This window comes from Panthera onca, chromosome B2 (assembly GCF_046562875.1).
Source record: "Panthera onca isolate mPanOnc1 chromosome B2, mPanOnc1 haplotype 2, whole genome shotgun sequence".
Classification (NCBI taxonomy): domain Eukaryota; kingdom Metazoa; phylum Chordata; class Mammalia; order Carnivora; family Felidae; genus Panthera; species Panthera onca.
The window spans coordinates 31,148,532-31,174,547 of NC_138343.1; the positions used below are offsets into that span (position 1 = coordinate 31,148,532).

General features: G+C 36.5%; 1 protein-coding gene across 17 annotated transcripts in view; it reads right to left on the minus strand.

Moving 5' to 3' along the window:
* TSBP1 (testis expressed basic protein 1) overlaps window positions 1-19,993 on the minus strand; it is a 31,673-nt gene extending 11,680 nt beyond the window's left edge. For 3 of the 17 annotated variants that reach the window (XM_081795717.1, XM_081795714.1, XM_081795713.1), the window contains exons 1-9: window positions 19,737-19,989; window positions 17,951-18,037; window positions 17,192-17,224; window positions 16,351-16,383; window positions 15,194-15,226; window positions 15,079-15,108; window positions 14,965-14,985; window positions 11,043-11,063; window positions 2,525-2,545 (exon numbers count right to left, since the gene is read on the minus strand). In XM_081795717.1, coding sequence (XP_081651843.1) covers window positions 2,525-2,545; window positions 11,043-11,063; window positions 14,965-14,985; window positions 15,079-15,108; window positions 15,194-15,226; window positions 16,351-16,383; window positions 17,192-17,224; window positions 17,951-18,037; window positions 19,737-19,749 — 292 coding nt within the window. In that variant the 5' untranslated portion in view covers window positions 19,750-19,989. Of the gene's footprint in view, window positions 1-2,524; window positions 2,546-11,042; window positions 11,064-14,964; window positions 14,986-15,078; window positions 15,109-15,193; window positions 15,227-16,350; window positions 16,384-17,191; window positions 17,225-17,950; window positions 18,038-19,736 lie in introns of all 17 variants that reach the window. The other 14 variants (XM_081795725.1, XM_081795720.1, XM_081795726.1 and 11 more) reach the window with 12 other exon arrangements.
* Between the last annotated feature and the right edge of the window lie 6,023 nt (window positions 19,994-26,016).

Below are 26,016 nucleotides of genomic sequence, written 5' to 3' on the forward strand. Positions count from 1 at the left end.
TTTTTTTTTTTTTCCTTCCCTTCCCCCATGGGTTTCTGTTACGTTTCTCAGGATCCACATAAGAGTGTAACCATATGGTATCTGTCTTTCTCTGTATGGCTTATTTCACTTAGCATCACACTCTCCAGTTCCATCCACGTTGCTACAAAAGGCCATATTTCATTTTTTCTCATTGCCACGTAGTATTCCATTGTGTATATAAACCACAATTTCTTTATCCATTCATCAGTTGATGGACATTTAGGCTCTTTCCATAATTTGGCTATTGTTGAGAGTGCTGTTATAAACATTGGGGTACAAGTGCCCCTATACATCAGTACTCCTGTATCCCTTGGATAAATTCCTAGCAGTGCTATTGCTGGGTCATAGGGTAGGTCTATTTTTAATTTTCTGAGGAACCTCCACACTGCTTTCCAGAGCGGCTGCACCAATTTGCATTCCCACCAACAGTGCAAGAGGGTTCCCATTTCTCCACATCCTCTCCAGCATGTATAGTCTCCTGATTTGTTCATTTTGGCCAGTCTGACTGGCGTGAGGTGATATCTGAGTGTGGTTTTGATTTGTATTTCCCTGATAAGGAGCGACGTTGAACATCTTTTCATGTGCCTGTTGGCCATCTGGATGTCTTCTTTAGAGAAGTGTCTATTCATGGTTTCTGCCCATTTCTTCACTGGGTTATTTGTTTTTCGGGTGTGGAGTTTGGTGAGCTCTTTATAGATTTTGGATACTAGCCCTTTGTCCGATATGTCATTTGCAAATATCTTTTCCCATTCCGTTGGTTGCCTTTTAGTTTTGTTGGTTGTTTCCTTTGCTGTGCAGAAGCTTTTTATCTTCATAAGGTCCCAGTAATTCACTTTTGCTTTTAATTCCCTTGCCTTTGGGGATGTGTCAAGTAAGAGATTGCTACGGCTGAGGTCAGAGAGGTCTTTTCCTGCTTTCTCCTCTAAGGTTTTGATGGTTTCCTGTCTCACATTCAGGTCCTTTATCCATTTTGAGTTTATTTTTGTGAATGGCGTGAGAAAGTGGTCTAGTTTCAACCTTCTGCATGTTGCTGTCCAGTTCTCCCAGCACCATTTGTTAAAGAGACTTTTTTTTTTCCATTGTATGTTCTTTCCTGCTTTGTCAAAGATGAGTTGGCCATACGTTTGTGGGTCTAGTTCTGGGGTTTCTATTCTATTCCATTGGTCTATGTGTCTGTTTTTGTGCCAATACCATGCTGTCTTGAGGATGACAGCTTTGTAGTAGAGGCTAAAGTCTGGGATTGTGATGCCTCCTGCTTTGGTCTTCTTCTTCAAAATTACTTTGGCTATTCGGGGCCTTTTGTGGTTCCATATGAATTTTAGGATTGCTTGTTCTAGTTTTGAGAAGAATGCTGGTGCAATTTTGATTGGGATTGCATTGAATGTGTAGATAGCTTTGGGTAGTATTGACATTTTGACAATATTTATTCTTCCAATCCATGAGCAGGGAATGTCTTTCCATTTCTTTATATCTTCTTCCATTACCTTCATAAGCTTTCTATAGTTTTCAGCATACAGATCTTTTACATCTTTGGTTAGATTTATTCCTAGGTATTTTATGCTTCTTGGTGCAATTGTGAATGGGATCAGTTTCAGGAAGATAACTTTAAATTGAAAAATTAATTTTCTTTAAGAGAGAGCATGAACTGGGAGGGGGTGCAGAGGGAGAGAGAGAATCTTAAGCAAGCTTTATGCTCAGCATTGAGTCTGAGGCAGGACTTGATCCCATGACCCTGGGATCATGACCTGAGCCGAAATCAAGAGTAGGATGCTCAACTGAACTGAGTCATCCAAGTGCCCCTGAAAAATTAAATATTTTCAATCGTGTCCTGGGGGTAGTTGGACAAGCATGGGATTTAGAGTCGAAAAGTCAGTGTTTAGAACTTCAATTTTACTTTCTATGAGCTATGTGCCTTTTGGTTAGATAATGTCCTTGAACTTCACTTTTCTCATCTCTAATACCGGTAAATATAGACTCAACAAACATGGCTTTTTGAATTACAACTCTCCTCTTTTCTCCCATTCTCTGCCCTTTTAACAACCTCCTTCCTTCCTGTTGCTTCTGAGTGAAAGAAGATATTTTGTTTTCCTGAAATCATTGTAGGCAGCTAAAACCATTTGAATTCTCTCTTCATTCTTAATCAATGGACTTTTTATTTTCTAAAGCTCTCATTAATTTCGGGTAAAATGCTCAATGATGGAGAAGGAAAAGAAGATGAGGGACAAGGCTAACCACAGTTAGGACATGATCCCCAGGTCTGTGATACACCAAAGAGAATAGAATTGAGAAACAGAAAAGGAACTTACCCCTTTGTTCTCCTGGCTGTTTGGCATTTTTTGTTGCTTTTTTTGATTTGGGGAGTATCAGAATAGGGAACCCCTGGGAGCACCAACCCCTGAGTGTCAGTGGTGGCTCAAGGAGGTAGGGGATTAGATATCTTCATTGTTGCCATTTAAACCTGGGGGCACCTTGAATTGAATTGGAGAAAAGTAAAGGAACTTACCAATACTTGATTGAGACAGTGCTAAAAGAAAACAAAGTAAGAATGAGATCTTTGTGTTTCAGGGAGAACTTCAGATTCCACAGCTACTATATAAGGAAGAGGTTGTGGGAAAGAAGACTGCCATGGGTCACATCCCGTTTTATATGATCAGGTGCAATGCAGTGTTGTGGGCAGATGGATATCCATTTAAGGACTCGTTTTGGGGTATAAATTTTAGGCTTTTGTGTATTTCCTCAGTAATACTCTTATGGTAGGGTAGGATTGCAAGACCTCCTCAACCTATCTTTTAAGTTCTCCTAGTAAGAGAATAACAATGTTTAGGGAGATTGCTAGTTTCTTAGTCCATGGAAACTTTTCTGCCTCTTTGTTTTTCTTCTTTCCAGATCCTGCTGTTTTTGTTCTGTTTTCCTTCTCTACCTATCTTTCTCCTCCTCTTCTATCTCAGTTTTTTCTCTTTTTTCCCCTTTGTTTGAAAGATCTTTTGCAGCAAACTATTGCTACTTAATAGCTTCAACAAGGGGTCTCTACTTTTTTCAAAAATCATTTGTTTCCTGTGGGATGTTTAATACCAAGAAAACAAAATCAGGACATCCTTAGATATTAGAAGATAAAGAGTCAGGGCAGGGAAAATGGCATTGCTTGCTATCAAGATGGATATTTCACCCTCTCCTCTAATCACTTGGAAAAGTTGGGCACAGTATTTTTTAAAGTTTTAAAATATGAAGCTTAACTTGCAAACGAGTAAGAGAAGTCTCCAAAAGTCCTATATCAAGAGGGAACCCATAATTTCAATAGCGAGTAAGAGGTTTCATCACCCATATATCTTTTTGAGAGGTTGGGTTTTCAACACATAATCAGGAGTGAAAATTAAGGCCACAGACCTCATGCCTTGGAAGAACCTGGAACTAGCCATCTTGTATATCTAAGGCTCACATAAGCACTATCTGTGAAAAAGGCACCATTAATCTAGATCTGTTTGTCAGGGTTTGTCAGGAAGTGATCTGTTTGCACCAGGCTATGGCTGGAAATTGAGTCTCTAGCAATCATAGAACTCTCAGGGTAAGCCAAGTTCAGGTATAAGGCTTACATTTGAACCATTCGTGTAGTTTCCCTACATTCATGTAGGGAAGAAACTATGAATGCAGAAACAGTCATAAAAACTAACCTATGAAATCTATGCATTAATAGGATTATTACACAATGGGAAGTTTATGAGGAATTCAAACAAGTGGTAACTAATGAGCTCACAGACTAAAGTTAAAATACATTTGAAGAGACTTAATGACATGACTGATAGCCACAACAGTTGGGGTAACACATATAAAAAGGGGAATTCAAAAGGAATTTTTAACCAAGTGTGTTTAGTATATTTGGAGATGTGAAAGAAGGAATGGAGTCCATAAAACTTTAAGAAAGCATTAATCAGGAGCAAATACATTTGATAAAGGGCAAAATGGAAATAGCAGATATAGAAAATACAGTCATTAAATTATAAAATCATTAGGTGAGAAAACAAAGAAAAGAGACTTAACTGAAGAAAGAATTAATGAATGGTAAATATGAGGGAAATTATCCAGGAACGAGTATCAAGAAATAAGGAGATAGTGTGATAGAGATTGCTTTGCTGTTCACCAAAGTAATTTCCTTTTTCTCCAAGGCACATATGTGGTGGATAGGATCCCCACCGCCCCCCGAGTTGTCCCTGTCCTAATCCCTGTCCATGGAACCTGAATATGTTAGGCTACATGGCAAAAGGGATTTAAGGCTACAGATGGAATTGAGGCTGCTAATCAGTTGACCTTAAATAGGGATATATATTATCCTGGATTATCTGTGTGGGCTCAATGGAATCATGAGACTCTTTGAAATTGGAAGCAGAGGATTAAAAGGTGTCAGATAAAAAGACATGACAATGGAAGAAGGCTAGAGTGTTGTGTGGGTGTGGGTTGGTTAATTTTTGCTAGTTCTGAAGATGGGGAATGGGGGACCATGAAGCAAGGAATATCTAGAAACTGAAAAAGCAAAGAAACAGGTTTGCTCCTAGAATTTCAGAAGCAATGCAGCCCTGCTGACACCCTAGCCCAGTGAGACATGTGTCACATTTCTAACATGTAGAACTAAGATAATAAATTTGCATTGTTTTAGGCCATTAAGTTTGTGGTAATTTGTTTCAGTAGCAAAAGCAAACTAATACAACATGGTTAAACTATTTCCCCCAGATTCTCTTGCAGTTAGGTGGGGCTATACTTTTGAGTTGTAGCCAATGTAATTGTCAAAGTGATATGTACAATAACATCCAGGCTTCCCCATAAAACCTTCCCACTCATGCTGTCTACTCTTCTTCTCCTGTGCTCACTTAAGATAGATAGATGTGATAAACCTAGAAGCCGTTAGTTGAAAATGGTGGAAATACATAGGATAAGATGAACTTTCTTGGGGGCACCTGAGTGGCTTAGTCACTTAAGAGTCTGACTTTTGATTTCAGCTCAGGTCATGATCTCATGGTTCTTGAGTTTGAGCCCTGCATCCGGCTCTGTGCTGACAGTGAGGCCTGTTTGGGATTTTCTCTCTCTCCCTCTCTGTCTGCCCTGCATGGGTTCTCTTCCTCTCTCTCTCTCTCTCTCTCTCTCTCTCTCAATCTCTCTCTCTCAAAATAAATAAACTTAAAAAAAAAAGATGAACTTGCATGCTTAAGTCATTGCTGAGAGGAGAGCCAACTACCAATCAGGCATCCCTGATTTTACATAATAAAAGAATTTTATGAATAGAACCACTGAGATTTTAAGATTCATCTGTTACAAGGTCACAGACTAAATTAATAAAGAGAGATAGACAAAAGAGAAGTTAACAGGCCAGAAAGATGAGAGGAGAATCTTTACATATATTTGATAGTAATCTTAGGAGAGACTGTAGGGCACTTGTGAGAAGCACCGGGTGTTGTATGTAAGTGATGAATTACTGAATTCTGCTCCTGAAACCAATATTGCACAGTATGTTAACTAAAATTTAAATAGAAAATAAAAAAAGGAGAGACTATAGTTTGTTAGATAAGTATAGAGGTAGTTATAAAAATGGGATATATTCATAGCAGTTAATGTCAAGAATTTTCTATAATTAAAGAAAGATACGAGTCCACAGAATGGAAAATCTTGAGTCGTGAGCAAGATAAACGAAGTTAATCTCAAACTCAGATACATCATAATTAAAATGAAGAATACAAGGATAAAGAGAAAATCTTAAAGCCATATTTACTTAGGAACCATCAAACTAGTAGCAGATTGTTATCAACAATAAGAAATGCCAGAAGGAAATGGAACAAATCTTCAAAATCTTGAGAGAAAAGAAATGTTAATTATATACTTAGATAAACTCTCACGATTGAGGGTGAAGTAAAGGTATTTTAACTCATAAAGGGCTTAAAGAAATTTTCACACACATATAGGACCTTAAGAATGACTAAAGGATTATACTTGGGCAAGAATTAAGGAGAAGAAGGCACAGGCTATGACAATTATAAACAGAGAAAATGCTGACATTTTTTAAAAGTCTATTTATAAAAGAGTCAATTTTGTATAAAATTTTGTTTTTGAAAATCATACTATAGGGGCACCTGTGTGGCTCAGTCAGTTAAGCATCCGACTTTGGCTCAGGTCATGATCTTACAGCCCGTGGGTTCAAGCCCCACATTGGGTTCTCTGCTGACAGCAGAGCCTGGAGCCTGCTTCAGATTCTGTGTCTCCTTCTCTCTCTGCCCCTTCCCTTTCACACTCTGTCTCTCTTTCAAAAATAAACATTAAAAAAATTTTTTTTAAATCATACTATATGGAAGATGTTGAAAGGGAAGACAGTCTGAAGAGGCTATTGTCTACTCTTGGAGGAAGAAAAAGATACTGATTAGTTTTTTGTTTTTTGTTTTTTTTTGTGTTTTTTTGCAAAAATCAAGAAGTATGCATGTTACAAATGTAAGGATGAAGCAAACAAAAGCTACCAAACAGATAAAGCAAAAGGAACAAAATCTAGCAATCTAATAGAAAGTAGGAAAGAAGATTTAAAAAATAAAAGAACAAAACCTGGTAAATAGAAAATGCAATAAAACTGGCATAACTTAGATGAAATATATCAGCAATTTACAATAAATGTAAAATGGACTAAATTTATTTGAGAAAAAATTTTATAATGGTTAATATGCATAGTCATGCAATATGCTATTTAAAAAAGATACAAGTGAGACAAAAACAAACTGTGAAGTTGAAAATAAAAGGATAGAAAAATAAATAACAGGCAGATACATATTACAACAAAGATGTTGGAGCAATACTGGTATCAGATAATGTGGAACTTAGCCAGAAGTGTTACTGAGTCTATGAATGGACATGGTATCATTGAACAAAGCAAAATTTCATAAAAAAGAACAATTATGAACTTGTATACATCTAACAAAAATCAAAATATGTAAAGGAAAAATGGGAAGTATTAAAAAGAAAAATGACATCAAAAGGAGACAGTTGTAGTTGTCTTAAACATCTTCTTGAAACTAGTATATCATGAAAAAGAATAACAATAGAGAACATTTGAATATTAATAAGTTTGGGCTGATAGTACATCTGTGTAAAATCCTGAGGTAAAATCCTGAGCCCAAACCAATAAAAAATATTCTTTGAAAGTTTACTTACAGATACTCAAAAGTCTCAACACACTTCAGAGAATCTAAATTATACACATCCCACTTTTGTATCATAATACAATACAATTTTAAATCAATAATAAAGCTAAAATGGATTAAACTAAAACACTTTTTATGTAACTTATTTGTTAAAATTATGGAAATTATGAAATGTTTAAACTGAAAGTCAAAGACAATGCTATATATCACAGCTTTTAGTAGCATCAGAATGGATCTTAATGCTTATAAGAAAATAAGAAAGTCTTAAAATTTATGCAGAGTTTCACATATTAAACTAGGAAAAGGAAGAAAAAGTAGAAAGAAGGAAATACTAAAAATAAAAACAGAAACTAATAAAATAGGGAAAAATAATTAGTAGATGTTTAACAAAACCAAAATTTATTTTTGCTTTTTTAAGTTTTTATTTATTTATTTATTTTGAGGAGGTAGAGGAGCAGAGAGGAAGAAAAAATCTCAAGCAGGCTCCGTGCTGTCAGTGTGGAGTCCAACGTGCAGCTCAAACCCATGAACCGTGAGATTGTGCCCTGAGCTGAAACCAAGAGTTGCATGCTTGACTGACTGAGCCACCCCAGGGCCCCCACCATTGAGCTTTTAATAGATTAATAGGTAGGAACAACTATCTTTGGCATGAATGATCAAAGAAAGAAGGCACAAGCCCAGTGATGCTAGGAACAAAAATAGGACATGTCCATAGATAGAGTGAACAATTTTTAGAATAATGAAATAATTTTATGACATTAAATAAAAAAAAATTAATTAAAATACATTCAAACTTATTAATAAGATTTTTGTTAGCAAACTAGAAATTGAAAGGAATTGTCTTAACCCAATAAAAGGGAGCTGCCAAATGGAAGCAAGCATCACATTTAATGGTGAAACCAGAGGCATTCCTGCTAAAGTCAGATACCAAGAGGGATGCCTATGATCATTGCTGGTATTAACATTGTGTTGGATATTTTGGGCAAAACAATAAAATAAGGAAACAGTTTTAAGAACTGGAAAGAAAACTCAAAATTGTTAGTTTTGGAGATAGGATTTTATATACAAAATCCAAGAGACTCTAAATTATTAAAACTCCTAGAGCTCAGCAGGCTGGCTAGATCCAAAATCTCTTCCAAAAGTACAACATACAATTATTTATATAGTGGCAATAATTATTTGTAAAATCCAGTAGAAAAAAATGTCATTGACAACAAAAACAAATATGTGCATAGGAATTAATATAACAATAGATGCTCCAGACCCTTTAGAGAAAATTATAGAACATTATTGAAGGTCATATAAGAAGATTTGAATAATAGATACATCATCGTATTAATGCATGGGAAGAACTGATTTTATAAATGTATAGACTCAGTGAAATTCCAATGAAGTCCTAGTGTGACTCATATGAATTTCAGAAATGGATTCTTTTTTTTAATAGAATTTTTTAATGTTTATTTTATTTTTGAGAGAGAGAGAGAGAGAGAGATTGAGACAGAGAACAAGTGTGGGGGAGGGGCAGAAAGAGAGGGAGACACAGGATCCGAAGCAGGCTCCAGACTCTGAGGTGTCAGCACAGAGCCCAACTCAGGGCTTGTGAGTGTGAACTCACAAGCCACGAGATCATGACCTGAGCCGAAGTGAGTGCTTAACCGACTGAGCCACCCAGGCGCCCTGAGAAATGGATTCTAAAATTTGTTTAAAAATAAAGGTCCAAGAATAGCCAAAACATTTCTGAAAAGAACAACAAAGAGAATGTGCTGTTCCTCATAATACATGTCTTGAAGCTTTAGTAATGGAAGAAATTTAAGATCTATTAAGCAAAAGACAAAAGTTCACTGAAACAGAAGAGAAAATCAGGGAAAAACTAAGCATGAGATAAAAGAGGTGTTACAAATCAGTGGAGAAAGAATGTGTGAGTTAATAAATTCAGTTGGAATAGTTGGTTTCCAGAAGAAAATTTTTCTTTAGAAAAATTAGACCTTTATATTTATAAACAAACAAAAAAATCCCAAATGCAGAAACCTCCATTTGGATTAAGGTTCTATATGTAGAAAGAGAAACTTTGTAACTATTAAGAGAAAGCATAGTATAACATCTTTGTGATATCTAGGAAAGAAAGACCAAAAAAAGCACAAAATATAAAAGAAAACAAAAGATTGACAAATATTATTACAACAAATTGTGTGTGTGGTTGGAGAGGAGGGAGAATGGAACCTTCTAAATGTCAAGAGACACCACAAAATTTTAAAAGTAAGAGAATTTGAGGAAACATTTCTAAATATTTAACAAAATATAAAAGATTAGTTTTCAAAATTATAAAGAATTTCTGCAATCAATAACCTAATGGATAAATCAGTGAATGAATAGTTTGTGTAAGGTGAAGCCTAAGTGGGTAACATACATACAAGAAAATTCTCAGTTTCAGGAATGAGCAGGAAAATGCAAATTAAAAATTTTATACCTATCAAAGTGGCAATATTGTAGAAGTATGATGGAATTGGGGTTATTAATTCAGGGAAGTGGGAAACTTTTACACATTTTGGTGTGCCTGCTATGTAACTACCATGGAATTCAATTAAACAACAGATAGTATAGTAAAAATGTGCTTAAGTTACATAAATGTTATATACATGACAATTCATTAATCCCATTACAGCGTGTCTACTCTGGATAAACTGTTTTCCAAATTACTTAAGGACATTTCGCAAGCAATATTTATGATAGCAGAAATTGCAAACATTGAGAATGCCTCAGTAGGAGACAGAATAGAAAAAAACGTATTTGTAAGTTGGAATATTTATTTAGCACTTAAAATGCATACCTTGGATTTCTATATATTTTCAGTATTACAATATTTTGGAGGAAAAAAGCAAGCTGTAATGATACTTTCAAAATGATGTCATTTTAGTAAAAATTTTAAAGAAATACATACAATACTATATATTGTTCAGTGATACATAGAGATTATATAAACAGATGAAAATAAATTTAAGATTATGGTACGTTATAGAGTTTGGGAAGTGGGGAGAGTGGAATGGGTATAGGGATGGGGACAAAAAGGATTTCTAGATTATCTGTCACTTGAGAAATATGACAAAATATCAGTTGTGAAACCTAGGGTGTGGATTTACAAGTGTCAATTATTTTTGCACTTTAATTTAAAAATTTCTTCAAGAGACAAAAAGACAAATACAAAAACTACAAGGTGTGCAAACCAGATGACAGTGGAAAAGCCACAAGGAACTTACCTAGGGAATTGAATGATGGTGCTAAAACATACAGAAGCGTGAGGTGAATCATCAGAATTTTGATTCCTGACCTTTCCATATCAGTGTCAGTCATCATGCCCTCTTAGGAGTTGAAGCCCAGGCCCAGGCCCAGGCCCAGGGAGACCCACTGACCTGGTGGTGAGAACTGGAGGCCACTCCCAACTTCATCCTTTCAGTTTCTAATAAGGGTTTTTCTACTTTTAGTAGACAGATGTTATTTCTACGAAACTCTGTGGCTTACATTTTTCTCTGTCCTTCTCTCTCCCTCCCTCCTTTCCATCCCCTTTTCTTTTCTTCTATTTTATTTCTATTTCTTTCCTTTTTTCTCACTCATCATTTCCTCTATTTTTTTTCCCTTTCCTCTCAGTCAGTATGGAAACTAACAGACCAAGTTTGGAAACTGACAGTTTATTATTGTCAGACTATTCTAAACCAGCGTTCGGAGACTTTATCTGTTGCTTAATATTCGTATGAACTGATGGTTTCTCTCTTTCCTCAAAGTGTTTACAATCTAGAGAAGTATTACTGATGGGAAGCAAATTTTTGTTGAATTTTGTTGAAAAACAAGACAATACTTAACTGTAATCTCCTTTGGATCCCTCTGAAAACACAAGTAAAACCAAGAAAAATCAGTTTGGATATTCTATTTCTGTAGTTTTGATATCATCAGAGAGGATTATCCAATCAACACCGTCAAAGAGTCAAATAGTCAAGAAACTAGAGGCAAAATCTTTTCATGGCTTAATTTATGAGTCAAATGACAAGACAAAGCAGGCAAAGGTTAATGAAGGTAAATATGTAGTGAGAAGAAATAACAAACTATACATGGAAAGAAACACTGAAGCAGACGAATATATTAGTTATAAAGTAAGTTGAGGCCAAGTAAGAGAAAAATGGCAAAATATTGACTCAGCTGACTGAGAATTCAAGTTTAATGAAGAGATGGGAAATTATAATGAATACACACACACACACACGCACACACACATATCTATTGTGATTGGATGTGCATCCTATAGCTTAAAACTTATTTCTTAGTGATGTCATGGAAACACTTTCTAAAAGACCTGGAGACAGACAAAGCAAATTACACAAAAAGTTGTCATGCTATTGTTGCTATTGTTTTAATGAAAAGTGTAAAAATAAATAATACCAACAAGCTGGAAGTGACTTAAATTATGTTGCATGATGGTCTAATTTGATATTTTCCTAATGTATAAGTAAAGATCTACCCAGAAATGTAAAGACAGCATGTATTTTTTTTCTCATCCCCTTTCTTAAAATGAGTGCTTTCCAAACCACACTCAGATATCACCTCACGCCAGTCAGAGTGGCCAAAATGAACAAATCAGGAGACTATAGATGCTGGAGAGGATGTGGAGAAACGGGAACCCTCTTGCATTGTTGGTGGGAATGCAAATTGGTGCAGCCACTCTGGAAAACAGTGTGGAGGTTCCTCAGAAAATTAAAAATAGACCTACCCTATGACCCAGCAATAGCACTGCTAGGAATTTACCCAAGGGATACAGGAGTGCTGATGCATAGGGGCACTTGTACCCCAGTGTTTATAGCAGCACTGTCAACAATAGCCAAATTATGGAAAGAGCCTAAATGTCCATCAACTGATGAATGGAGAAAGAAATTGTGGTTTATATACACAATGGAGTACTACGTGGCAATGAGAAAGAACGAAATATGGCCGTTTGTAGCAACGTGGATGGAACTGGAGAGTGTGATGCTAAGTGAAATAAGCCATACAGAGAAAGACAGATACCATATGTTTTCACTCTTATGTGGATCCTGAGAAACTTAACAGAAACCCATGGGGGAGGGGAAGGAAAAAAAAAAGAGGTTAGAGTGGGAGAGAGCCAAAGCATAAGAGACTGTTAAAAACTGAGAACAAACTGAGGGTTGATGGGGGGTGGGAGGGAGGGGAGGGTGGGTGATGGGTACTGAGGAGGGCACCTTTTGGGATGAGCACTGGGTGTTGTATGGAAACCAATTTGACAATAAATTTCATATATTGGAAAAAAATTAAAAAAAAATAAAATGAGTGCTTTCCTTACATACTTGAGTGTGATTAAGTCCAAGAAACACAAAATCTTCTGGTTTACATTAATGTTACTTGTTTCTCCTGGTTTTGTATTTGATTGATTGATTGATTGATTGATCTATTTATTTTTAGAGACAGAGCATGCCTGTGTGAGTGGGGGAGGGGCAGAGAGAATCCCAAGTAGGCCCTGTGCTTGTAGCGCAGGGCCCAACTAAGGGGTGGGCCCTCAAACTCACAAACCGTGAGATCATGGGCTGAGCCAAAATCAAGAGTCAGATGCTTAACCACCTGAGCCACTCAGGGGCCTCAGCTGGTATTTTAAAAACAGAAAATACTAAGGTGCTGAACACTTTGATGTGCTGCACTTACACTTGCTGTAAAAATTAGTAACATTAAAAATAAATTCAGTGCCTTTCAAAACTTTTGAATTATCATGGCAACTTTAACATATAAGATGTGGGGCACCTCGGTGGCTCAGTCAGTTGAGCATCCGACTCTTAGTTTCAGCTCAGGTCATGATGTTGCAATTTGTGAGTTCAAGCCCTGCTTTGGGTTCTGTACTGACAGCGCACAGCCTGCTTTGGATTCTCTCTCTGCCCTGCCCCTGCTCACATGCTCTCTCTCTCTGTCTCTCAAAATAAATATATAAACTGTAAAAAATTGTTTAAAAACTGAAAAATAGATATAACGTGATATATTTAAATACCAAAATTTAAAATTTACAATTTACTAAATTCCATGCACTTAAACTGATACAATGACCTTGTCCAATATTTTCCTGTCAGAAGATTTTTGTAGTCTCTAGTTGACCACCACATTTATATTTCTGTGTCCAGAGATGATAGAGGGAAGAGTGGTAGAGCTTGGAAACTTAGAAACAAGATGACTGGGATTTATAGGGCCACCTTAGAGGTGATTAGGAAATTGAAGAAATAAGTTGCCATTTGGCTTTATGAATTTTAAATTGTGGCTTTTTCGGATCACAAATAAAATGGACAATAAAATGCTTACTGATCCAGGTTTTCCCTAAGAATACAAGGTTTGCCTGGAATAGAAAGAAGCTAAGATTACAGACTCTACACTAAAGATCCATAGCAAGAAATTAATAAGATATTATTAAATTGTGTAAAAATAAACTACATGAAATCTAGAGTCAGACAATTCGAATTTCTATCAGGTTGAGTGGCTTGCAAGTCACTATAGCTTTAGGCAAGTCACTAAGATTTTTCATGCATATATTTCTCTTCTGTAAATTTGGGATAACAATACATAGCAAGTTAATTGATTTAAGAACTGTTTATTAAGGATTATCTTTATTATGAGGAAAACAGACTATAAGAGGGCAAGAGTAGAGAGAAACCAGTTAGGGGTCAGTTAAAGTAGTTCAAGGAAGAGATGTTGATGCTTGGGCCAAGATTGCCATCATGGTGAAAAGTCTAATTTGGAATATAATTTGAAAGTAGTGGGGATGTGATTTCCTGGTGGATTGGATGAGGAGAGTGAAATAAAGAAGTTAAAGAGGTAGATGGCCTGAGCACCTGGGGGAATGCAGGTGTCCATATCTGTAAGTAGCAGGATCAAGCCTTAGGTTTTGGACATGTTAAGAGTGAGATACCTCTCCTATATATTCAGGACCACTGTATTATGGTTGTATAGGTTGTTCAGAGCACAGAGGGATTTGGGGACTGAAATCCCAGCAGTATTCTTAAGTGGGGCTGCATCTGCCTAGAGAAAGGAGCACTCTTTAATTTGTACCAAAGCAACCTGTAGGCTAACCTGAAGAGGCCCTGAACGGACACAGGGGCTTTTGGGGTAGTTCACCCTTGTGTGGTTCACAGGGTCACTTGTAGATATTAAAATAAAACGAAAAACATCCACAAGAGTGGCTAGCACATAGGAAGTACCGAGTGCATCTTAATTCTCTTCCTCTCCTATACTGTATATTGCATTTTACTTATCTGTGTACCCTTACATTAGCTTCTTGCACTGATTTAATGTGGTGTCATGAAGATAAACTATTCTGAGGGGGTTTCCCAAGAAACAGGAGATGTAAATGACAACAGTAGACAAGAGCAGCCCTTCTTTGTGCTCTTGGAATTTCAGTACACAGGTCAAACTGTAATGTGACGAATTTTCAGGGGTTTATTCCTCCATTTCTTAACATTTATGTGACTAAAGGCACACTGAGTGGCTAGCATTTGAATTTTTCTTGAGTTCTCAGATTACTTTTAGCCTATTAGTAGGTGGATAAAAGAGGAATTGGATAGTACTAGGGGTAAAAATAATGCACAGTGTGAAGGGAAACATTTATGAATACTTCTCAGAATCCTCTATTTGTTACTTTGGTTTCCTGTTATTTTACCTAGGTTTTAAAGCACCTCCTGTTATAACAGTTTAAAAAGCATTGATTTTCCTTTATAATTTTACCATAATCTCTAAATATACTTACCTCGATCATCATATGAAGTGTCTAGAGGGTTGAAGGAAAAACATAAGATTCTTAATTTCTCATAAATGGATTTCTATATTAATTTCTTAGCAATTCAGCATATAATTTATTTACCACTTTCTGTTGAATATAAATATCGGAATCCTGAAAGACAACATGAAAACATAATGAGATTCTACCTTGACAACTATGTCTGCATCGTTTTCTTATTAGGTAAAAATCTGTTTACCTCTTCCTCTTTTAGATCTCTGAGAGGGAAAATCTTTTGGAGAAAAGAAACAGATTAAATTTACTAACAGCACATCAAGAAATGTTTCATCGTATGTCTAAATCCAGCCAGGAAGATTTTTCTCCCTTCCCAGATATTCCCATTTTCTTTGGATTCCATTTCAGAAAAGAAAGGAAGGATGCCATATGCTTTGCTCCTCACTCTGTTGTTCATGACAGATGAATCATAGAAGTAAGAGGAGGAGGCATGGACCAAGAGGCCAAGTGTGGGGCATGACAGCAAGCAGCGTGATCAAGCTACTTCCTCTCTCCTTTTGGAAATACCAATCCGTATACTTGTAGTGTGTGTGTGTGTGCGTGTGTGTGTGTGCGCATGTGTATGCATGCGTGCATGTGTGTGTCGCTACAAAAAAGTAGAGTGCCTTGGAATCTACTTAGAACCATTAGGTTTCTGGATGTTTTATTTCAAATAAGCTTTATGTTATTTTTCAGTTACATTAGACCACATGTCCTGATTTGGTTAATATTGATTAATATTAGTAATATTAATAATAAATACTGAAATTCAGTATAAAATGAGCCTTTTGTCTTAACCAAGTGGGGATAGTGTAATTGAGAATATGAGTGCTGGACTCAGGGCCACAAACCTGGATTTTCTATCCAACTCCTTTTGCTAGGTGAATTTGGGTAAGTCTCATAACCTTTTGAGTATCAATTTCCTCTTCTAAAATGAAGATAATATAAGTTGTGCTCACCTATTGTACTTTATAGCTTTACAAAGCATCTTTTTATGCAGAGTATTCAGACTTTATGACAACTCATGAATTTTATGTACTTTATCCCTATTTTACCCATCCAGGAAATTGTTTCAGAGAGGTTTCTTAGCCTTTCCATGATTTTGGGATAAACAGGAGTTGGAAGGGATTTTTTTAATGGTCTTAGGAAGGAGACCTATTTGTCTTTTCTGAGAAAAGTGCTGAAATCTTATTTATATACATATATACACATACATGCGCACACACAGATGGATTGGCAGTTAGATAGTATGACAGGAAAAGATGTGCTGACTTAAATCATACTCAAAGGGAGATGAGTTCATTTTATGCTCTAAGGAACACATTCTTCCATTAATTCTGAGGTAGTTCCTAATCTATTTACCTCTACCATCTTCATAGTCCAGAAGACCAGCACCTGGAGAAAAAAGGAGAGAGTGCTCCATGGTTTTGCCTCTTGAAAATGAGTGGAGCTTTAAGACTGAGAGCTAATGTAGACATGAACTCCTGATAGTGAATAATAATAGGAATTAATTTTTTTTGCAGGAACTAGGACTGTGCATAGCAGGAGCAGATGGTAAGTGACCGTGCCGGTCATCAGTTTCACTGGGCTACATAGTAATCAGAAGGGCCTCAGAATACTTTTCCTTCTTGGTACTCCAGCACTTAACTCCTGTTTTTCTTCTCTTACTAATCCTGGGCTGTCTTTCAGCAACTTTGGCATCTTACTAGACATTGCCGTAGAAAATCTGCTTCACCTCTTCACATCTTGAACTTGGTTCTCTTTTCAGTCATAATTATCTTAGTTGTATTCACTCTTGCTATTCCTAGCTACATTCCATTCGCCTACTTACCCACCTTGCTGAGGCCCTCTTCACTACCAGATTGAGACCTTCTGTTCCATTGCCTGAGGAGTCTGCTGTTTTCATGGCTTGGTATTTCTGTTGCTGCTCTTGGACCACAGGAGGCATCTGAAGAGAGCCTCAGAATCATGCAGACCTACCCCCTATTAGTTCATTCTGCCCAGTTTCAGTTTGACACTCAGTGTTGCATGGAAATCTCTGGTGGTGGGTTTCTCCCAGTAAATTAGAAGTTCAGTTCATGGAATGATGCATTATGCAAGGTGCTGGGAATACAATGATAAACAAGACAGATTTGGTCCCTGACTTATAGAAATGCCATTATGCTTTCTAACTTTTCCTTTTCTCATGGATCTAAGTACTTACTTTGTTCTGAACTGTATCTTGAGACATCAATTTCTGTGGAAGAATCAAGGAAAAATATTACAATTATCTACTTGCAAGAGGTGTTTTTCCTCCTAACTCAACTCTCCTCACTCTAAACTGTGCTTCTTGCTCCCAAGGTGGCCCCCTAGATATGATGCATTACTGGTTCCTACCTCTTTTAAGCACCTCCAGCCAGCCCTGTTCTACCTATCCCTCCACACTAATTCTCCACATAGGTGCTAGGATGAGAAATAAGGAGGGGATGCAGCTGACTAGAAGGGAGGTGGGAGGATACTAAGGAAAATCCTGGAAAGAGAGATGTTGTGGCATGGAAATACGTTATTGCCTACATGAGTCCCATCTCGGGTTCATTGACAAATACTATATACTTGTCTCTTATCATCTCTTCTGTATGAAGTCACTAAAATTCTTGAATTCTTTTTATATAATACTAGCACAGTGTCTTCTTTTTTACATTTTTATTCCTCAGATAATTTTAGAGTATTCTTGTTGTTACTGTTGTTAAATTCAGTCTGCTTTTTGGGGGGGTTGGCCTTATTGGTAATGTGAGCTTTGGGAGTTTAAAAGTGCAGGGGGAATCACTAGTAGGTCAAAGATTCTGTGCTTCATGTATTGACATGGGCTCCCAGAATATTGGCAAAGTCTCTAGCTATCAACTAAGTAGAAACTGAGACTGAACCTTGGCATTCCTTCCACTGTGACTTTCACAGGGAATTTCCATTTTGACTTGTTACTCACCATTTTGTTTGCGTCGTGTCCATCTTGTTAATAAAATAGCCAGAATAACAAGTCCCAGTAGAGTCAGGATGACAGCCAAAGTTATTTCTGCAACAAAAATTCAACTGTACTCTTTCTTATTTAGACTGTGTCATGATCAGAGAGAGCTTCTGGTCACCTCTTAACTGTTTTCACCAAATAGGCATCTCCCCTCTGCCCCCTTTTCTGCTTTCTTCCTTAATGTTCCTTATCTTATTGTCTCCACATTCCTTCCCCTACTCATTATTTATATTGGTCCTATTGGTCAGATACTAAGAACCTCAGATGCTATGTACCCTTGGTTTAGAGAGTGGAAAATGTGACACATTTCCTCCTTAGTTGAATCCCTTACTCTATGTAGGTAGAAGGTTAGAGGGAATCATTGATACAAAGTAAAGTAATTCACTGGGGTGTGAGAAAAAATATTAGTTCTATTTTTATGTAATTTTATATTATAACTAAAATTCTAGATTTTCTGTTTTGAAGCATGTATTAGTACAGTAGTATGTTTACAACGTGTGTGTGTGTGTGTGTGTGTGTGTGTGTGTATGCAGTGTATGCAGTGTGTGTACAAATACTTTTACATGGGTAGGCGATCAAAAATTTTAGAGGCCCCTGACTGAACATGATCGTATTAACGAAAACCACAACAGAAGACAGAAATTTCTTATCATTGGGAAAGACCTTTCAGTCATCACCCACAAAGCCTCTCATGATAAGACATATTTGTGACAGTTGTTACTTTGGCTAATAGAATTTCTCCCAAAGTCCCATGCTGGGACTGCTAGCCTATATCTGTTTATGTATAACTGGAGAGACAAATCTTAAGTAGGTACCTTGCTACGGTTATGAATAACTGAGACTGAGGAGCTCTGGGGAGAAGAAAGGAAGAGAGGGAGGGAGGGAAGGAAGAAAGAGAAAAAGAGAAAGAGAAAGAAAAAGATGTAGGAAGGGAAGGTGGCGGAAGGAAGAAATGAATAAATGAGTGAATAAACCAATCATAAATCTGCCTGTGACAGTGATAAATGCTGAGACAACTGAACTATGAAGGGCTAAAAAAATTAATTACACCAAGATTAAGCTGCTGCAAGAAAGCAGTAGATGAATTCACCTCAAGATGTAATGAAACACCTCCAGTTGGGGAAAATCAGTCATATGTCTACACAATCTTTCAGCTGTTAGGTCACGTGAGAACAATTTCCCAACAAAACAACCTTCAGAGATTTGCTCCTAATGGACCACTAAAATGAATAGTAAATAGTTTGGCCTCTTTCATGGCAAGTCAGAATTTCATAACTGATGTGAAGTAATCCTTAGAGGAGGAAGGGATAACCAGGTGGTGTACCTGGACCAAGCTTCTGGAAGGCAGTACTCCCTTTGAGTGGTGTCTGAAATGTTCTGGCTGTTAGACAAAAGATGATCCACTCCATTTTTGAGGAAAATAAGAGGAAGAGTTAAAACATTATAAAGTGAGCAACACTAGCAGAAGTAAGACAACAGGCTAAAAAATTTTCCTATTGTTCCAGAGGACGGTTGTTTTGTTTTAGTTGTCCAAACTCTTGAAACCAAAGAAGAAATCAGTGTCCTCACTCTAGAGCTGAGCTGACTCTGAGTGATTTTCCTCAGGCTCCCAGAGGAATCAATGAGAGTGAAAGAAAGGATGTTGAATTTGAAAGAAAGCAGACAGATAAGGAGTGTGTTAAAGTCTTTGAAGAGAAGAGTTCTGAGCCAGTAAGGTCTGGGTGACCTTAGAGGAGTCGGTCCATACCCAAGACTGCCATTTTTCAGGTGTTGTCTTCAGAGGGTTCTGTGTCATCTGGACTTCTTTGTCAAAGGGAGATCAAGATAAAAGGAACACCCCAAGCTCACTGTTTCTGAGCAGTATGAACTTGGATGTGGCAGAGGTCCTTGTAGACAAACATGCAGAGGGTTACAGAGGAACTATGTGGCTCAGGTTAATCAGACCTAAGCAGACTAAAGGAGTGTGGCCTGTGAAAGTTCCAGAATCTGTGTCATAACAAAGAACTAGAACTTCAGAGAGACAAGAAGAAAGGAAATTGAGGACCAAGAGGCTGGGAAGACTTCAGAATATTTTGGAGGGGGATTTTATGATTTTGAAGGGGGATTTACTCTATTTGGGCTCTTGAATAAGTTCTTATTTTCCAGACATTTTGAGGCCAGAGATTGTTTCCTTCATCCTTGTAACTTCCAGACATTTTGAAGCAGAGAACTTCCTATAGAATAGGCACTTAATAAATGTTTAATAATTAGAAGTGAGAAAAATTCCTATATCTATAAAAAGGAGGGCCTTGAAACAAATGGAGGGTGAACCGGTGAAGGGAAGCCATTGGAATTAGATAGTACGGGAAAGTCAAGAGGTCTGTGGTGCTAGGAAAAAAGAGCCAGTGAATGGGATTTCAAGCCACTGTAGACAACAAGGGGAGTAATAAAATTATATGAACTCTAAGGCTTTATATTAGACACATACTTTACACGTACAATTTATTTAATCCTTAATAACATTTACAATGAAACTCTTCAAGGCTGAGACATCTGAAGTCACCCAGCCAACAAATGGCAGAGTTTCTGACTCCAGAGCCCACATTGTATTCACAAAGCCACATTTCATTTCAATCTTGGGGGCCTGCTATTTGTGGTAGTATGTCACAGGCCAAGCAGTCAGCCACTGGAAGAGCACAGTGATGGCCTCCATTTTGAGGATGCTGCACCCTCCAGGTTTGGGGTAGCTCTGGACTACTTTGATTTATCTTTTACACCCCCCCCCCCACCTCCCCTCTGGCAACAATCATTTTGTTCTCTGCAGTTAAGAGGCTGTTTCTTGGTTTGTCTTTTGCTTTCTTTTTTCTCCTTTGCTCCTTTGTTTTGTTTCTTAAATTCCACATATGAGTGAAATCATATGGTACTTGTCTCTCTGTCTGATTTCACTTAGCATCAGAATCTCTGGGTCCATCCATGTTGTTGCAAATAGCAAGATTTCATTTTTTATGGCTGAATAATATTGCATTGTATATATATACCACATCTTTATCCACTCATCCATGGATGGACATTTGGGCTGCTTCCATAGTTTGGCTATTGTAAATAATGCTGCAATGAACATAAGGGTGCATGTATTCCTTTGAATTAGTGTTTTTGTATATTTTGGGGGTAATAACAAATAGTACAACTGCTGGATCATAGGGTAGTTCTATTTTTAATTTTTTGAGGGGCCTCCATACTGTTTTCCACAGTTTGTATTCCCACCAACAGCTAATGAGAGTTCATTTTTCTCCACATCCTCGTCAACACGTGTTGTTCTTGTCTTGTTGATTTTAGCTACTCTGACAGGTGTGAGGTGATAATTCATTGTAGTTCTGATTTGCATTTCCCTGATGATGAGTAAGGTTGAGCATCTTTTCACATGTCTGTTAGCCATTTGTATGTCTTCTTTGGAGAAATGTCTGTTCATGTCTTCTACGACTTTGTAATTGGATTATGTTTTGGATATTAATTGTATCAGTTCTTTATATATTTTGGATACTACCCTTTATTGGATAGGGTCCTTTGCAAATATCTTCTTCCATCCCATAGGATGGAATGGAAAGTTTTTACTTTGATGTAGTCCCAATAGTTTATTTTTGCTTTTGTTTCCCTTGCCTCAGAAGAGATATCTAGAAAGATGTTGTTAGGGCTGATGTTAGAGACATTGCTGCTTGTGCCCTTTTCAAGGATTTTTATGGTTTCAGGTCTCACATTTCTTTTCTGAAGTTCTTCTGAAAAACAAAACAAAAGGATTAATGTGATATTAATGTAAATATCAAAGTAAACATACAAGAAGAAAATTAGACTTTGTTGAAAAATAAGAATGTAAAGTCAAAAGTAACCAGGATGCTGCACGCACATGCACACACACACACACACACACACACACACACACGGAAGCAGGTGAGCTCACTTTGACTTACGTAATGCTCTCCAGGAAATGAAAAGGGAAGGGAGAAGAGTGATGATTTTACTGAATTTAGAGAATAAATGTGGGTTATTAGTTCTTGTGGTTACATTTTATTAACATTTTATCTTTTTATAACATTTTCATTCTTTCTTCCCCTAATAAGTTCTTTAACTTTTTCTATATCTATCCTTCTATCTCCATATACCCCCCACCCACACACACACATACAGATCTGCGTGTGTGTGCATGTGGGATATATGGAGATATATGGAATATATATGTGTGTGTGTGTGTGTGTGTATATATATATATATATATATATATATATTTATTTATGATATATATAGTCACCAATTACATGTTTATTCATATAAGCATATGTTAAACATACATGTTATATCTGTATGTATAATATATATACACACAAGTATTATTCATTTGTCAACTGTTGGCATAGGATTTTACTAAATGTTTTTAATGTTTATTTTTGAGAGAAAGAGAGACAGAGCACAAGTGGGCTGGAGGCAGAGAGAGACGGAGACACTGAATCCGAAGCAGTCGCAGGCTGTGAGCTGTCAGCACAGAGGTCTACGGGAGGCTCGAACCCACAAGCAGTGAGATCATGGCCTGAGACAAAGTCATGATCGGACTTCCAACCAACTGAGCCACCCAAGCACCCCGAGGGTTCTGGAATTCATCATAAGAACTTAGGAAGTGAATAATTGCAATGGATGCATACAAATCGTTTTTCAGCCTTGGTCACTTTCACTTTTTTACATTGGTAGATACTGCAGCACTATCCAATTGAGTTGTCAGTTAATTCTTCACAAATTATTTAATTGAAACAATCACTATATAATTTTGAATACTTAACTGGAAAAGTTTTCAAAAGTAAATAATATTGTCATAATTTTGTTCCTTCTTTCCTCAGTGCATCCTTCCTTTTTTCTCTTTCTGCTGTTCTTCAAATTACTTATCCTCAATTATTCCTGTGTCTCCAAGTTTTGCTTTCACCTATCATGATGATAATCATTATCATACTGAAGTAAACTACTGAGAAAGAGAAAATAAGAAAGTAAATTGAGAGGACAGGAATGAGACTGAAGAGAGAAAAAAGACAGGAATAAGTTAATTGAAGGAATGGAAATATTTGTAAAAGCTCTGCTGTTTTCAATCCCCAAGAAACCATCCACATTATGGAGATTTACAAACAAAAATCCAGGGAGAAATAAACAATACAATCATGGTAGGGGACATCAATGCCCAACTTTCTTCTATGGATAGATCACCCAGACCTGGAGTCAATAAGGAAACATTGGACTTGAAATACATTTTATATCAAATGGACCTAACAGATATATATAGATCATCCCATTCAACACACTAAAATGCATATTCTTCTCAGAGCTCAAGAAGGAACACTTTCCAGGATAAATCATATGTTAGATCACAAGACAAGTTGACAAATTTAGAAAATTGCTATCCTCAAGAATGTTCATCAATGACAATGATATGAAACTAGAGGTCAATAACCGGAGGCAAGGTGAAAAATTGACAAATGAGATTAAACAACATGATTCTGAGAAGCCAGTTGGTCAAAAAAGAAAACAAAAGGTAAATCAAAAATATGATATATGAAAATGGAAACACAACATACAGAAACCAAAGGGAAATAGCAAAAACAGTTCTGAGAGAGAAATTTCTTAGTAATAAATTCCTACATTAAGAAAGAAGAAAGGGGCGCCTGGGTGGCTCAGTTGGTTAAGTGTCTGACTTCGGCTCAGTCATGATCTCACAGCTCGTGAGTTCAAGCCCCGGTTTGGGCTGTGTGCTGACAGCTTGGAGCCTGGAGACTGCTTCGGATTCTGGGTCTCTCTCTGCCCCTCCCCACTCATGTCCTCTCTCTCCCTCAAAAAAAATTAAGTATTAAAAATAATAAAATAAAGAAGAAAAATCTCAAATAAACAACCTAAATGGACACTCTATGGAAATACAAGAAGAAGGAACTAAACCCAATATTAGTAAAGGAAGGAAATACTAACGATCATAGCAGAAATGAATGAAGGAAAAGCTAGAGAAACAATAGAAAAGGTCAATGAAACTAAGACTTGGTTTTTGGAAAGATTAACAAAATTGACAAATCTTTAGTTACACTACCTTAGAAACATGGGAGAAGGTGTAAAAAAATTATATATGAAAGAGAAGATCTTACAACTGATACAACAGAAATACAAAAGATCATGAGGCCACTATGAACAAATAACACCAAAAAGTTAGATAATTTAGAAGAAATGGATAAATTCCTACAAACTTACAACCTATGAAGACTGAATCATGAAGAAATAGAAAATCTGGACTGCCCAGTAAGGACTAAAGAGATTGCATCAGTATTCAAAACCCTCTCATAAAGAAAGGCCCAGGGCATGATAATTTCATAGGTGAATTTTATTAAATATTAAGATAAAAATTAATGCCAATCCTTGTCAACTATTCTGAAAAGTTTAAGAGGAGGGAACATTTGCAAACTTATTTTTTAAAGCCAGCATTATCTTCATACAAAGGCAGAACAGTGCACTACAAGAAAATTATAGGTCAATACACTGATAAGCATAGATACAAAACTCTGCAACAAACTGCAATTAATCTGAATTCAACAGAATATTAAAAGTATCAGAAATCATAATCTAGTGGGTTTTATCCCTGAGATGAAAGGATGATTTAGCATATGCAAATCAAGAAGTATAATACACCACATTAACAGAAATCAGGTTAAAAATCACATGAACACTTCAAAAGACACAAAAAAGCATATGACAAGATCCAACACCTCTTCAGGGTAAAACTCTCAACAAGTTATTTATGTAAAAAGGTGCCTCAACGTTATAAAGGCCTTATATGAGAAACCCACAGCTAACATACTCACAAGTGAAAAGCTAAAAGCTTTTCCTGTGAGATCAAGAACAAGACAAGATGCCCATAGTCACCATTTTATTGAATATAGTACTACAAGTCTCAACTAGAGCAATTAGGCAAGAAAAAAAGTCATCTGAATCTGAATGAATAAATAAAATACTCAGTTTGCAGATGGCTTGATAGTACATGCAGAATAACCCAAAGATCAACTAAAAGCTGTAGAACTAATAAATTCAATAAAGGTGCAAGATATAAAATAGCATACAAAAATCTGTTGTGTTTCTATACATTAACAATGAACTATCTAAAAAAGAAATTAAGAAAACTATCCCTTTACAATAGTATTAAAAAAATACCTAGGAGATCATTTAACCAAAGAGGTGAAAGATATTATACTGAAAACTAAAAGACATCAATGAAAAGATTTAAGTAGACACAAATGAGTAAATATCAAATGTCATGGATTGGAAAAATTAATATTATTAAAAGGTACATATTACCCAAAGCAATCTACAGATACAATGCAATCCCTATCAAAATTCCAATGAATTTCTTAACAAATAGAAAAAAAATCCTAAAATTCATTTGGAACCACAAAAACACTGAAGCGAAGGATATGTTGAGCAAAAATAACACGGGGGGAAATCACACCACAAGACTTCAAAATATATTCCAAAGCTATAGTAATGAAAACAGCATAATACTGGCATAAAACAGACATATAGACCAATGGAAGAGAATAGAAAGCCCAAAAAGAAATCCACACATTTATAATAAATTGATCTTTAAGGTGTCAAAACATACAATATGGGAAGGATAGTGTCCTCAATAAATTTTGTTCCAAAAACTGTGTATCTTTGTGAAGAAGAATGAAAATTGACCTGTACCTCACATCACATGCAGAAACCAACTTGAAGTGGAACAAAGACTTAAATAGAAGACCTGAAGTATAAAACTGCTGGAATAGAACATAGAGGAAAAGCTTCTTGTGTTGGTGTTAGCAATGATTTTTTCGGTATGACCGTCAAAGGAAGCACAAGCAAAACAGCAAAAATAGGCAAGTGGCATTGCATCAACTAAAAAGATTTTTCACAGTAAAGAAAACAATCAACAGACTAAAAAGATAACTTCTCTTCCCCATATTCCCAGCAGCAGTTATCTTATTTTGGTGATATTATAAATT